This window comes from Haematobia irritans, chromosome 3 (assembly GCF_050003625.1).
Source record: "Haematobia irritans isolate KBUSLIRL chromosome 3, ASM5000362v1, whole genome shotgun sequence".
In the NCBI taxonomy this organism is placed as follows: domain Eukaryota; kingdom Metazoa; phylum Arthropoda; class Insecta; order Diptera; family Muscidae; genus Haematobia; species Haematobia irritans.
In genome coordinates this window covers 24,143,534-24,158,508 of record NC_134399.1, presented here as the reverse complement: position 1 = coordinate 24,158,508, position 14,975 = coordinate 24,143,534, and the positions used below count along the sequence as shown (strand labels likewise).

At 34.9% G+C, this 14,975-nt stretch overlaps 1 protein-coding gene across 1 annotated transcript; it reads right to left on the bottom strand.

Moving 5' to 3' along the window:
- Positions 1–1,076: 1,076 nt before the first annotated feature.
- LOC142230540 (uncharacterized) lies at positions 1,077–9,644 on the bottom strand. The gene is made up of 5 exons (XM_075301185.1): positions 9,369–9,644; positions 9,236–9,308; positions 9,092–9,180; positions 1,451–1,614; positions 1,077–1,273 (listed from the first exon to the last, which is right to left on the bottom strand). The coding sequence occupies exons 1-5, from the start codon at positions 9,429–9,431 to the stop codon at positions 1,195–1,197; spliced, it is 468 nt and encodes a 155-aa protein (XP_075157300.1). The 5' UTR covers positions 9,432–9,644; the 3' UTR covers positions 1,077–1,194.
- Between the last annotated feature and the right edge of the window lie 5,331 nt (positions 9,645–14,975).

The following is a 14,975-nucleotide window of genomic DNA, read 5'->3' as shown; positions in this document are numbered from 1 at the left end:
ACGTCCCATTAGTCTATGGATATGATTCCAATAATGTACCTACTGGATGGATTTTTCAAGGTGGTAAGTTTTTCTATAAACGGTATTTTGTCCGTTTTTAATAAAACCAAAATTTCAATTTATTAAAAATAATTATTTTCAATTTCAGGTAGACAGGTCTTGCAATGGTAATTTTTTGAATATTCTTACTGTTTAATGCTAACTAAGCTGATATCCTTATTGGCTCTAGGAAATACTCTTGTAAGTTAAAAATCAATATGAACGATAGAATTTGATAATATTTTTCTTATATTTTGTATAACTTTGCAATTTCAGATGCTTATAAGACAAATCCGCCCAACAAAAGTTAGCCAAAATCGATGAAATTGGACAACAATTCAATGAATATAGCAACTTGTGCCACATATATCTTTCATATGGATAGAAAACATGGAAATTTAAATTAATTAGTTTAGTCCTAATAACATAGAATATTACTCTTATGAAGAAGAAATTACTAACTACCGACAAATAACTGCATCCAACGTACTAATACAAATATTTCCTTTATTGTATATCATAACCCATAATTTTGTGTAATATAAAAATAATTTTTTGAAATAAAATACTGGTGGTTATAGTAAATTGACTTGTTTTGTACGAAAAAATTCTTAGTTGTATACAGGCTTGTTGTACCTTTGATTCCTCAATTTCTCTACTTTTTTGAAAATTATACCGACAAACAGTTTATTTCAAACCAATTTCTTAATACAGGTTTCCCAAAAAATTGTTAATTTTTCCGGATAGCAGGAATATTTTGAATGAGTTTAAGTATGTTCTTGCCACAGCATAGTAATAATGAACTAAAATACGATGCAATACATGAACTAATTTATAAGAAAATCATGAACTTATCTAGATGAAAAAAATCTTTGGCGCCAAATCATGGTCATTCTTACTATGGGTTAGTTCATTTTTCATAAAAAATAGTAAACTTTTTTTTCGGTGCAATTCGATTTGATTTATTTAATGTCCAGACATTGTATTCTTGATACAGTTTTTGAGAAGTGTTCATATTTTAGTGATACTCTTTGTGATTTTTCATACTCATTTTTATTAATTCTTATATGTGTGCAAAAATTTGTTTATTTTTTTTTTTTTTAATAAAATCGAATCACGGGTTTCACGATAAATAATCCAAACAATTATTGTCATTTAGAAAAGTCCTTCATAAGATGATCCCTCTGGAAGATTGGCACTGAGACATTGAATGTAATCTTCAGTTTTGTCGCAACTGAAAATATTTGTAAAGAAAAAAAAAATGAGAATTAAAAAGATAAAATAGGCCAGAGCGGTATCAAGAAACTTGGCTATATCCAATTTCATAGATATTACCAAAAAATAGGAATTGACAGACAGACATCACACTTTGTGAAAATGTTGTATTAAATTAAAATTTCTGATCACTTACATGTTATACTTCTTGTGAGGTTGTTCAAATGATATGGCTGGTAAAGATTTTATACAGAATTTGGAAACCTCTGTGACATGATTCCATAGATTAGGATTCTTACGGGTGAAGGCAAATGCGGTAGTTTGAACAGCATTGGCAACAAAACTTCCATCAGTATTATACTAAAATTAAATAAAATTAAGAATTTATTTAAAACATTATTTTTTAGACGAGGAGGACATTTTTTGACGAAAAATGTTATTCTCCCGCCAAAAAATAAAATGGTTGTCTAAATCTGATTCAAATTTTCCGAGAAAATAACATGGTTGCAAAAACAACATGTTACATGGTCAACGTCCAAAAATGACAATTGGGTGTAGAATCTTTACCTACACGCACGAAAAAGACTGTTTTTCATATGTTTGGGTGTAACAATTATATGTTTGGAACTCAATTTTTTTAAAACAATATTTTTAAGTGCAAGCATATAATGTTCATAAGCCAGCATAACATGTTTGGGACATATATGTTAATATGTTAGAACATATTATGTTTGGGACATAAAATGTTTGTAAATATAATATGCTTAGATGCAAACATATATTAATTTAGGAATATCCAATAAACATATATGTGTTTAGAAAGAGGGATCTAGAGAGTATGCTGCAAGTAAAAGAATGGAAGTAACCAATTAGCGCCTTAAAAATATATGTACACAAAGAAACTTTCATTAAAATTTTTTCTACCCCTGTATGCCTAAGGTGAAACATAAAAAAAGAAACATAATATGCTTGAACAATACAAACAATATTTTGTTTGGACCAATCCTGAAAATATATATGCTTGAAGCAAAATCTGTTTGGGGTATATGCATAAGCGTAGGAAGGCCTCTGGGGAGGGGGCTTAGACCCCCCCAAGAAAAATTTTAGCCCCCCCCAGAATTTGAAACTCTATTTATGATTTTCCATTTTTCAATAAATGTCAATAGTTTTTTTTATTTTTTATAAAAATTAAACAAGTATATACAATCGCACAAAGTTCCGCTAAAGACTTTCATGAACAATCGAATTACTTGGGTTGTGGTAGCAGTTGCCGATGGCAATGTTTGAAGTCAGATATTTATGAAATAAAGCTGTTGTTGATCTTATGATTGATTTAGTTTAGTCAATTTAATTAAAAAACAAGTAAGGAAAGTCTAAAGTCGGGCGGGGCCGACTATATTATACCCTGCACCACTTTGTAGATCTAAATTTTCGATACCATATCACATCCGTCAAATGTGTTGGGGGCTATATATAAAGGTTTGTCCCAAATACATACATTTAAATATCACTCGATCTGGACAGAATTTGATAGACTTCTACAAAATCTATAGACTCAAAATTTAAGTCGGCTAATGCACTAGGGTGGAACACAATGTTAGTAAAAAAATATGGGAAACGTTTAAATCTGAAGCAATTTTAAGGAAACTTCAAAAAAGTTTATTTATGATTTATCGCTCGATATATATGTATTAGAAGTTTAGGAAAATTAAGAGTCATTTTTACAACTGAACCGATTTCAACCAAATTTGGCACGCATAGCAACAATGCTTATTCTCCTCCCTGTGCAAAATTTCAACTAAATCGGAGTTAAAAATTGGCCTCTGTGGACATATGAGTGTCAATCGGGCGAAAGCTATATATGGGAGATATATCTAAATCTGAACCGATTTCAACCAAATTTGGCACGCATAGCTACAATGCTAATTCTACTCCCTGTGCAAAATTTCAACTAAATCGGGTTTAAAAAGCTATATATGGGAGCTATATCTAAATCTGAACCGATTTTGCTGATATTTTGCAAGTTTCTCGAGACTCATAAAATATTCGGATGTACGAAATTTGAGGAAGATCGGTTGATATACACGCCAATTATGACCAGATCGGTGAAAAATATATATGGCAGCTATATATAAATCTGAACCGATTTTTTCCAAAATCAATAGGGATCGTCTTTGAGCCGAAACAGGACCCTATACCAAATTTTAGGACAATCGGGCTAAAACTGCGAGCTGTACTTTGCACACAAAAATACATCAACAGACAGACAGACAGACAGATAGACAGACGGACAGACAGACGGACAGACAGACGGACATACAGACAGACGGACATCGCTAAATCGACTCAGAATTTAATTCTAAGCCGATCCGTATACTAAAAGGTTGGTCTATGATTACTCCTTCTTGGCGTTACATACAAATGCACAAACTTATTATACCCTGTACCACAGTAGTGGTGAAGGGTATAAATAGTAATTGATATTAAAACTATTCTTTCATAAATTAATATCTTAATAACGCTTCGAAAATGCGTTGCCAAAAAAGTAGTGAAAATGTCCTTTTTGGGTCTAGAAGTGGTGCAAAATTGGCGGAGAAGCAATGAATGTAATATGAGCTTGTCATAGGACAAATGTCCACCGTTTCAACAGCCGTTGCAATGAATTTGCATTACTGCTTAAGGTGAGATCCGAATTCAGTGTTTTGAATGTGAATTAAAAAATTTTGTGATATTTTCCCAAATAAATAATTTTTATATTGTTTTTATGATTTTTAATGCATTGTTTGAAACGTTTTTCCTCGAATAATTTCCAAAATTATCGATTTTTCTATAATGGATTTAGCAGTTTTGTGGCAAAATTTGAATAATTTGTACCAATTTATTTATTCTTACTCTTTTTTTTAAACTATTTGAAAAAAAAGAAAACAAAAAATTACACATTAAAATATGAAAAAAATGAAGTAAAAAAACTTCCTGTGTAGTTAAAATAATTGAGGACATTTTTGGAAGTACTTTTAAAGTTGTGCCTTTAGAACAACTCACAATTTTTTGCTGGGAAAAGTGTGGAACTACTTTTAGTTGCTTTATTATAAATTAATTGTCGAGTTATTTTGATGTCTAATTTTGTATTCAATTTTATGAAATAAAACATTAATTGAACCTATAAGTTCAGTCTATAAATTTTTAGCTAGGGGGGCTATAGCCCCCCCCTAGGAAAATTGTCTAGCTACGCTAATGGGTATATGTTACAGAAGCGATTTTTTTCAGTGTGTACCCAATACATAATTTTCGGAGTCAAAGTTCATACAATAATACAGGATCCTCTTTTTCTCCTCACTAAGCTTAGGGAACCACGGGTTTTGGCATCTGTCTATCAACTTTAGGCAGAAAAATTAGGTTAGTCAGATCTATACCAAAGACTATGGAAAACTCCATTCGCCCGGACGGAAACATGTGTAGTCAGGCGTATACAGATTTTTATCTTCATTATGTTCCTTAATCTTCTTTGTCCATAAAGCGCGAATAACAATTACAGAGAAGCCTTTCAAACTTGGACACACTGAAAACCGGACACCTTCCAAACATGGACAGTTGTCTGGGGACGTTTGCTATACTAATACATTCAAATTAACCCCTCATGCCTCTCATGGATACCTCTGGACAAAGGTGGACAAAATTTAGGCGACCGTGGTTGTCTACCTTTCAGAGGTTTCACTGTAATTATAAATACCGTGAATCCTCTCAAACTTGAAATGCGGAGACCCCTACACCCTCAAAAAAAACGCTTTTTTAACATATGTTCCAAACATATTTTGCAGGAAGCACATATATTATTGGATACTGCCGAAACATTAATATGTTTGTTTTATGTGAACATATTATATGTTTGGCAGCATTTTGAGCCCAAAAATATTATATGCTTGGAAGAATTTTTCCCAAAGACGATTGTGCTCATTCCCTAACATACTCGTAATTTTCACTTCCACGAAATTTTTTAGTTCTTGGCACCTTTTTCTGTAATACAAATAATGTTGAAGAAATTATTCACTTTTATATATTTTTTAAATTTTACCTTTCGCCTGCACGGAGAATCGAACTGAGGACCATACAGTTTGTAAGCCAACACACTATCCACTAGGCTACGTAGCTGTTATAGTCACCAGTAGATAATTATCGTTATAAGTTACATTTATATAGCATAGTTTGCAGCGCCCACGAGCCCATGCAAACATAACATTATTTAACAGAAAAATACATTTGTTTGCCACGTGGAGCAGTGTAGCATGTCTGCCTTGCAAGCAAAGGGTCGTGGGTTCAATCCCTGCTCCGACCAAACACTTTTTATACCCTCCATCATAGGATGGGGGTATATTAACTTTGTCATTCCGTTTGTAACACATCGAAATATTGCTCTAAGACCCCATAAAGTATATATATTCTGGGTCGTGGTGAAATTCTGAGTCGATCTAAGCATGTCCGTCCGTCCGTCCGTCCGTCCGTCTGTTGAAATCACGCTAACTTCCGAACGAAACAAGCTATCGACTTGAAACTTGGCACAAGTAGTTGTTATCGATGTAGGTCGGATGGTATTGAAAATGGGCCATATCGGTCGACTTTTACGTATAGCCCCCATATAAAGGGACCCTCAGATTTGGTTTGTGGAGCCTCTAACAGAAGCATATTTCATCCGATCCGGCTGAAACTTGGTACATGGTGTTGGTATATGGTCTCTAACAACCATGCAAAAATTGGTCCGTATCGGTCCATAATTATATATAGCCCCCATACAAAACGATCCCCAGATTTGGCTTGTGGGGCCTCTAAGAGAAGCATATTTAATCCGATCCGGCTGAAATTTGGTACATGGTGTTAGTATATGGTCTCTAATATTCATGCAAAAATTGGTCGACATCGGTCCATAATTATATATAGCCCCCATATAAACCGATCCCCAGATTTGGCTTGCGGAGCCTCAAAGAGAAGCAAATTTCATCCGATCCGGTTGAAATTTGGTACATGATGTTGGTATATGGTCTCTAACAACCATGCAAAAATTGGTCCATATCGGTCCTTAATTATATATAGCCCCCATATAAACCGATCCCCAGATTTGGCTTGTGGAGCCTCTAAGAGAAGCATATTTCATCTGATCCGGCTGAAATTTTGTACATGATGTTGGTATATGGTCTATAACAACCATGCAAAAATTGGTCCATATCGGTTCATAATTATATATAGCCCCCATATAAACCGATCCCCAGATTTGGCTTGTGGAGCCTCTAAGAGAAGCATATTTAATCCGATCCGGCTGAAATTTGGTACATGATGTTGGTATATGGTCTCTAACAACCATGCAAAAATTGGTCCACATCGGTCCATAATTATATATAGCCCCCATATAAACCGATCCCCAGATTTGGCTTGTGGAGCCTCTAAGAGAAGCATATGTCATCCGATCCGGCTGAAATTTGGTACATGGTATTGGTATATGGTCTCTAGCAACCGTGCCAGAATTGGTCCACATCGGTCCATAATTATATATAGCGCACATATAAACCGATCCCCAGATTTGGGTTGCGGAGCCTCTAAGAGAAGCAAATTTCGTCCGATCCGGCTGAAATTTGGTACATGGTATTGGTATATGGTCTCTAGCAACCGTGCAAAAATTGGTCTATATCGGTCCATAATTATATATAGCCCCCATATAAAACGTTCTCCAGATTTGACCTCCGGAGCCTCTTGGAGGAGCAAAATTCATCCGATCCGGTTCAAATTAGGAACGTGGTGTTAGTATATGGTCGCTAACAACCATACCAAAATTGGTCCAATCACACAAAAATTGGTCCATATCGGTTCATAATCATGGTTGCCACTAGAGCCAAAAATAATCTACCAAAATTTTATTTCTATAGAAAATTTTGTCAAAATTTTATTTCTAGAGAAAATTTTGTTAAAATTTTATTCGGTTCATAATAAAATTTTCATCATTGTCAAAATTTTATTTCTATAGAAAATTTTGTTCAAATTTTATTCGGTTCATAATCATGGTTGCCACTCGAGCCAAATATAATCTACCAAGATTTTGTTTCTATAGAAAATTTTGTCAAAAGTTAATTTCTATAGAAAATTTTGTTAAAATTTTTATTTCTATAGAAAAGTTTGTGAAAATTTTATTTCTATAGAAAATTTTGTTAAAATTTTATGTCTACTTTGTCAAACTGAATTACATACGTATTGGATCGATCTTTTTTGATTTAATATATACCACGTATGGACTTACATACAATTTAGAAGATGGTGTTAGGAGGTTTTAAGATACCTTGCCATCGGCAAGCGTTACCGCAACTTAAGTAATTCGATTGTGGGTGGCAGTGTTTAGAAGAAGTTTCTACGCAATCCATGATGGAGGGTACATAAGCTTCGGCCTGGACGAACTTACGGCCGTATATACTTGTTTTTTTTTTTAAATTAACACATTTATATTTATATTAAATTTTTATAATGAAACTTCGAAATGTGGGTTATTAAAGATTTATTGTCATAACAGTGCTTGTTTATATCAAGAAATTGACTGATTTTTGGATAAAATATTTTTTTTTATTGCAAAAATAACAATTTTGTAACAAAACACTGTTTTTGGTAATAAACTTTAAAATTTGGAAGGAATTCAAAAACTCTAACAAAAGAAGAACGTGGAGTCGAGTATAAACATACATATATAATTTTATAATATAAACATAAATTTATTTAGGCGTGAACATTTTTTTACTAGCATTTAACACCATCGCTCTAAAATGCCTTTTATTTTTCTTTAATAATTCATTTTAAAGAAAATAAACTTTTTAAATTGTTTTACTGCAAAACTCGAACATTATGCCCGCTTTTATATTTGAAGGTGTCCGTCAACTCCTCGTGGACTACTTATTAATAAAGAGGAACTAAACTTTGTTTTTATACATTTTACTATGTTATTGTTCAATATTTCCTCCTTATTTCATTTTACTGTCCCAACTCTAAAAAGAGTATAGTGCCCTTTTGTTATTTTTATGAAGACCCCTGATTTCTTTTAACGAACCAAGAAAGAAATTGTGCCCATAATGCCAAAATGATAAACAAAACACATGTCCACACATACATAAAATGCTGCTCTCAAGGCGAAAACATATGCTGTTTGATTTTCAAATGTATATTCTCTTGGTTCCGAATGTCTATTCTCTTTATTCAAATTAAATAATATTTAGACTTAAGCATATCAAATTTTTGGCCTTATCATAAAACAGTTTTCCGAAACAACATACAAGCGATTTCACAGAAATTGTTCTTTTTTGATTCTTTCGCTGTGTTATGTTGATATCTTTCGTCAACTCTCCCGGTTTCCATCTCTATTTCTTTTTCTATACTCTCTCTGCCGCTTTGAATAAAATATCACAACATATGTATGTTAAGTCGAAATTTGTAAATTTATATATGTTTGCATTCACACAAATGATTTTTATGAAACATTCATGCCCCAAACATAATATATTCTAACATATTAACATAGATGTCCCAAACATATAGTGTTAGTTTAGGAACATTACATGTTTGCACTTAAATGTATTGTGTTTTAAAATTTTGCCCGAAACACATTTTGTTTATATCGGAACATATGAAAAACATATTTTTCTAACAGTGTAAGAAGTGGACAACTATCGTGAGACGTTTGCTATATTATCACATTAAAATTAACCTTTCATAAGTGGACACCTCACAAATGTAGATAAAATTGAGGCTATCCACATGTGAGAGGTTTCACTGTATAATATTAATAAAATTTTGTTTGAATTTTTATACTTACAGCTTTACATTCTGTAAATTGACAAGCCCTAAAACATTTCATATGTCCATTTCTAGCCGGTTTAAGATAACGATAATCTAGATAATCATCTGAAATTTGGGTAATTTAGTCAACACTCAATCACTTAGCTATCAGAAAACTTACCTATAGTAGCCCCATAAATGGCTCCACAACGTCTAAGGGAATTACCCAAAAAATGACCGCTACACCAATCGTTCTGTAAATTTGTAGATTGTTATTGTTCTCAGATGTATGGATTTTCGTTAATTTTTCTTACTGGTCTCAAAATTTCACTGGATGCTACTGCAGCACATATGAATAAAATCAAAATAATTTTCATTTTTTTAAATATTCGCTAAATGCTACCTTGACAAAACTGGGATTACTTCATAATGCCAAAAATTTCAAATGAGTCTTTTTATATTCAAAATTCACACCTTTATGAATGCTGTGTAATTAACATATAATTGAATACATGTTTCTTAGGACAATGAACTATTGTAAAATGATTATATTTTTATTACATGTTGATACATAACATATTTTATTAATTTGTGACTGACTTTTGTTTAGAATTTTTTATTTTTATTTTTTTTTTTAGGGTTGCCAGTCATGGACAAATAGTTATTTAAACTCGTGTTCGTATTCAAAATTTTTCAAAAACCATTTCAGAATATTTGGAGAATATTTTTTTGGTCCCAGAAAAAAATTAGGAGATGGTCTCTACCGTTCTTTGGAAAGTCTGGCAATAGAGTGTGTAGGATTTCCAGAGAGAATAAAAATACAAGAGGACGAAAATTTCTCTTCTACAAAAACAACAAATATCAAACGTAGAGATGTCGCACAATGCCTGCAGCTTTGGTATTACCGACCTTGCGGCCGAAGCGCTGTTTTTATACATGCTTTATAAAGGCATTGGCAGTTATAATTTCAAATTGTGGGCCAAAAATTTTAATAGAATGAAAGCATTTATAAAAAAGAACTTTTGTTATTACAAAGTAGGCTTTAAATCCTATTTTATTTACGTTTCGTAAAGACGGCAGAAAACTGAACTGGGTGACGCCGACGCAAACTGTATGATATTTGAGAGAAGCTCCGACAAAAACTGCATGATATTAGAGAAATTTTCCTCATGACTGCCACCTTCTGACGCAGTTTCGCTTCACAGTTTCGTTCTCTTGTCTTTTTATTCTCTCTGGGATTTCAAGAATGAAAAATGTTAAATACGAGTATATTCTCTGTATAAAATGTCAAATCAATTAGGAGTAAAATTCCGTTGAAAATGGGTAGAAAATATTATATATTCTACCATATTTCCGCAAATCATGCATACATATATAAAGGGTGATACGGTCAAAATTTGGTCAAGGGAAAACGCGTGTAAATCGGTGAAATCGTTTATTTAAAAAATCAAATTAAATTTCTTTTTCAAGTTCAATTAGTATAAAATTCAGGAAAAATATTCAGTTAGGCTTTTGCTTTTCCAAATCCGAATTGCTGGGCCTCACGCTTGACACCTGCCATCAGATTTTGTACAGCCACCTTCTTCGCCGCAGAAAGCCAGTTTGCCTTGAACTGTTGCTCGTCCTTAGAAGTTTTTTTGGTCTTCTTTAGGTTCCGCTTGACAATAGCTCAGTATTTCTCAATTGGGCGGAGCTCTGGCGTGTTGGGAGGGTTCTTGTCCTTGGGAACCACCTGCACGTTGTTGGCGGCGTACCACTCCATGGCCTTTTTACCGTAATGGCAAGATGCCAAATCCGGCCAAAACAGTACGGAACAACCGTGTTTCTTCAGGAAAGGCAGCAGACGTTTATTTAAATGCTCTTTCACGTAAATTTCTTGGTTGACAGTCCCGGAAGCTATGAAAATGCTGCTTTTCAAGCCACAGGTACAGATGGCTTGCCAAACCAGATATTTCTTTGCGAACTTTGACAGTTTTATGTGCTTGAAAATATCTGCTACCTTTCCTCTTCCTTTTGCCGTATAAAACTACTGTCCCGGAAGCTGTTTGTAGTCGGCTTTGACGTAGGTTTCGTCGTCCATTACCACGCAGTCAAACTTCGTCAGCATCGTCGTGTACAGCCTCCGGGATCGCGCTTTGGCCGTAGTAGTTTGTTTATCATCGCGATTTGGAGTCACCACCTTCTTGTAAGTCGATAGTCCGGCTCGTTTTTTGGCTCGATGCACGGTTGTAGACGATACACCCAGCTTATTTGCGGCATCTCGGAGAGAGAGGTTAGGGTTTCGCTTGAAACTACCGGCAACTCTCTTTGTCGTCTCAGCGGCTTCCGGTTTTCGATTTCCCCCGATCCAGACTTCCTGGCTGTCGACAAACGTTCCCCAAACACTTTAATTACATTTGTAACGGTTGATTTGGCAACTTTTAGCGATTTTGCCAGCTTTGCGTGCGAGTAGCTCGGATTTTCGCGATGCGCGAGCAAAATTTTGATACACTGCTCTTCTTGCTTGGACGGCATTTTGACAACTGAAGAGTGAATTCCAAAATCAAAATAGGAACAACATTCTACACACACACACACCTTCAAAATGAGGGGTGTTAAGGTTTTTTAAATGCAAAATTGAAAGAAATACGTCAAGTTTATATTGACCAAATTTTGACCGTATCACCCTTTATGGGAGTTATATCTACATCTGAAACGATTTCAAACAAATCTGGCATACTTGACGACACCATCAATTGTACTTTTTGTGCAAAATTTGAAGCAGAAACTCTGGCCTCTGGTACCATCAGAGATGGTCTGTATCAAACTTTTTTAGGTTTGCGACTGTCGCAAAGTTGTAAACGTCGTAAACGTCACATACGCGTCGTAAATGTAGAAAAAGTAACAAAAGTCGCAAACTGAAAATACTTTAGTCGCGTCGGCTAGGCAGCGAATTCGATGATATCCAAGACGATGGTAGGTGCGAAGAAGTTTCAATTCTTAGGAATGTTCACAATTTTCGGTTTTAGTCCCCACATTTTCCCTATTGTCTTTTGCACGAGTACAGGGTAACCGTGGATTTTCTCGTCCTTTCTTAGCTTTAAGTTCAGTCTCCTGTCCAATATAACTCCAAGGTATTTTACACACTCACTAACGGGAATTTCGATACCACCTAAGAAAAGAGGCTTGACCATGGGAAAACTTTCACAAATTTCTGCAGAAACTCACAGCAAATGCTATCAAACTAAATTAAAAAATGTTCAGGATTTCTTCTATTCAAAATTTGGTTTTCTACAGTAGGTTTACGACTTTTGCGACATACGTATTATACCGTCGCAAACGTATGTCGCAAAAGTCACAGTTTGTGACAGGCCAACCCTGGGTACCATATGAGTATGTATCGGGCGAAAGATATATATCGGAACTATATCTAAATCTGAACCTATTTTGACCACATTTGGTATACTTGGCGATACCATCAGTTGTACTCCTAGTGCAAAGTTTGAAGCAAATCAATATGAAATTGTGGTCTCTAGAGCCATATAACTGAATATCGGGAGAATGATATATATGGGAGTTATATCTAAATCTGAAAAGATCTGGCTGATAGTTTTCAACTATGATCAAATCGGTGATAAATATATATGGCACATATATTCAAATCTGAATCGATCGGACTTAAATTGGAGCTTTACTTTGCACACTAAATTACATATACAGACAGACAGAGGGATGGACAGAGAGACAGACAGACTCAGAATTTAATTCTAAGCCGATCGGTATACTAGACTGGTCTCAGATTGCTCCTTGTTGGCGTTACATACAAATGCACAAACTTATTATATCTACCCTGTACCACAGTAGTGGTAAAGGATATGAAAACAGTGACCCCACCAGGATTGACATTTTTTGTTAATTTTAGAAAAATTAGGTAAATTTTAGAAAATTTTTATTAAACTCTATAAAAAACGGAGATATCACGTCGATATCTAAAGAATAACTAAATATTTTTCGATCGATTTATCACTTGTAAAAAAAAAAAAATTAAGTGGGCGCATTCAATATTGGTAAAATTTACAAATTTTAAGAAATTCGGAACTATTTTGTGGTAGACACGACTTTAGTAAATCTTTATGCTTCATTTGTGTATTATGTTTCGGCTTTTTATACCCTCCACCATAGGATGGGGGGTATATTAACTTTGTCATTCCGTTTGTAACACATCGAAATATTGCTCTAAGACCCCATAAAGTATATATATTCTGGGTCGTGGTGAAATTCTGAGTCGATCTAAGCATGTCCGTCCGTCCCTCTGTTGAAATCACGCTAACTTCCGAACGAAACAAGCTATCGACTTGAAACTTGGCACAAGTAGTTGTTATTGATGTAGGTCGGACGGTATTGCAAATGCACCATATCGGTCCACTTTTACGTATAGCCTCCATATAAACCGATCCCCATCATCCGATCCGGTTGAAATTTGGTACGTAGTGTAAGTATATGGTCTCTATATAGCCCTCATATAAACCGATCCCCAGATTTCACCTCCTGAGCCTATTGGAAAAGCAAAATTCATCCGATTCGGTTGAAGTTGGTACGTGGTGTTAGTATATTGTCTCTAACAACCATGCAGGAATTGGCCCATATCGGTCCATAATTATATCTAGCCCCCATATAAACCGATCCCCGGAGCCTCTTGGAAAACCAAAATTCATCTGATACCGTTGAAATTTGGTACATGGTGTTACTATATGGCATCAAACACCCAAGCTAAAATTGGTCGAAATCGGTCCATATTTATTTATAGCCCCCATATAAACCGATCCCCAGATTTGACCTCCGGAGCCCCTTGGAAGAGCAAAATTTATCCGATTCGGTTGAAATTTAGTACGTGATGTTAATATATGGTATTCAACAACCATGCAGGTATTGGTTCATATCAGTCCATAATTATATATAGCCACCATATAAACCGATTGGAGAAGAAAAATTCATCCGATCTGGTTGAAATTTGGTATGTGGTGGTAGTATATGATATTTAACAGCCATGCCAAAAATGGTACATATCAGCCTGGTGATCGGTTCATTATGGACCGATGTGGACCATTTTTTGCATGGTCATTAGAGACCATATACCATGTACCAAATTTCAGCCGGATCGGATGAAATTTGCTTCTCTTAGAGGCTCCGCCAGCCAAATCGGGGGACCGGTTTATGTGGGGGCTATATATAAATATTGACCGATGTGCACCAATTTTTGCATAGCTGTTAGAGACCATGTACCAAATTTCAGCCGGATCGGGTGAAATTTGCTTCTCTTAGAGGCTCCGAAAGCCAAATCGGGGGATCGGTTTATATGGGGGCTATATATAATTATTGACCGATGTGGACCAATTTTTGCATGGTTGTTAGAGATCATATGGTGACATCATGTACCAAATTTCAGCCGGATCGGTTGAAATTTGCTTCTCCTAGAGTAATCACAAGCCAAATTTGGGGGTCCGTTTATATGGGGGCTATACGTAAAAGTGGACCGATATGGCCCATTTGCAATACCATCCGACCGACATCAATAACAACTACTTGTGCCAAGTTTCAAGTCGATAGCTTGTTTCGTTCGGAAGTTAACGTGATTTCAACAGACGGACGGACGGACGGACATGCTCAGATCGACTCAGAATTTCACCACGACCCAGAATATATATACTTCATGGGGTCTTAGAGGAATATTTCGATGTGTTACAAATGGAATGACAAAGTTAATATACCCCCATCCTATGGTGGAGGGTATAAAAATAGATTAACTACGGATTTTCTATAGAAATAAAATTTTTACAAAATTTTCAACAGACATAAAATTTTGCAAAATAAAATTTTTTTGTTTGGTAGTTTTTTGGTAAAATTTTCTCCAAATTTTTGTAGATTATTTTTGGCTCGAGTGG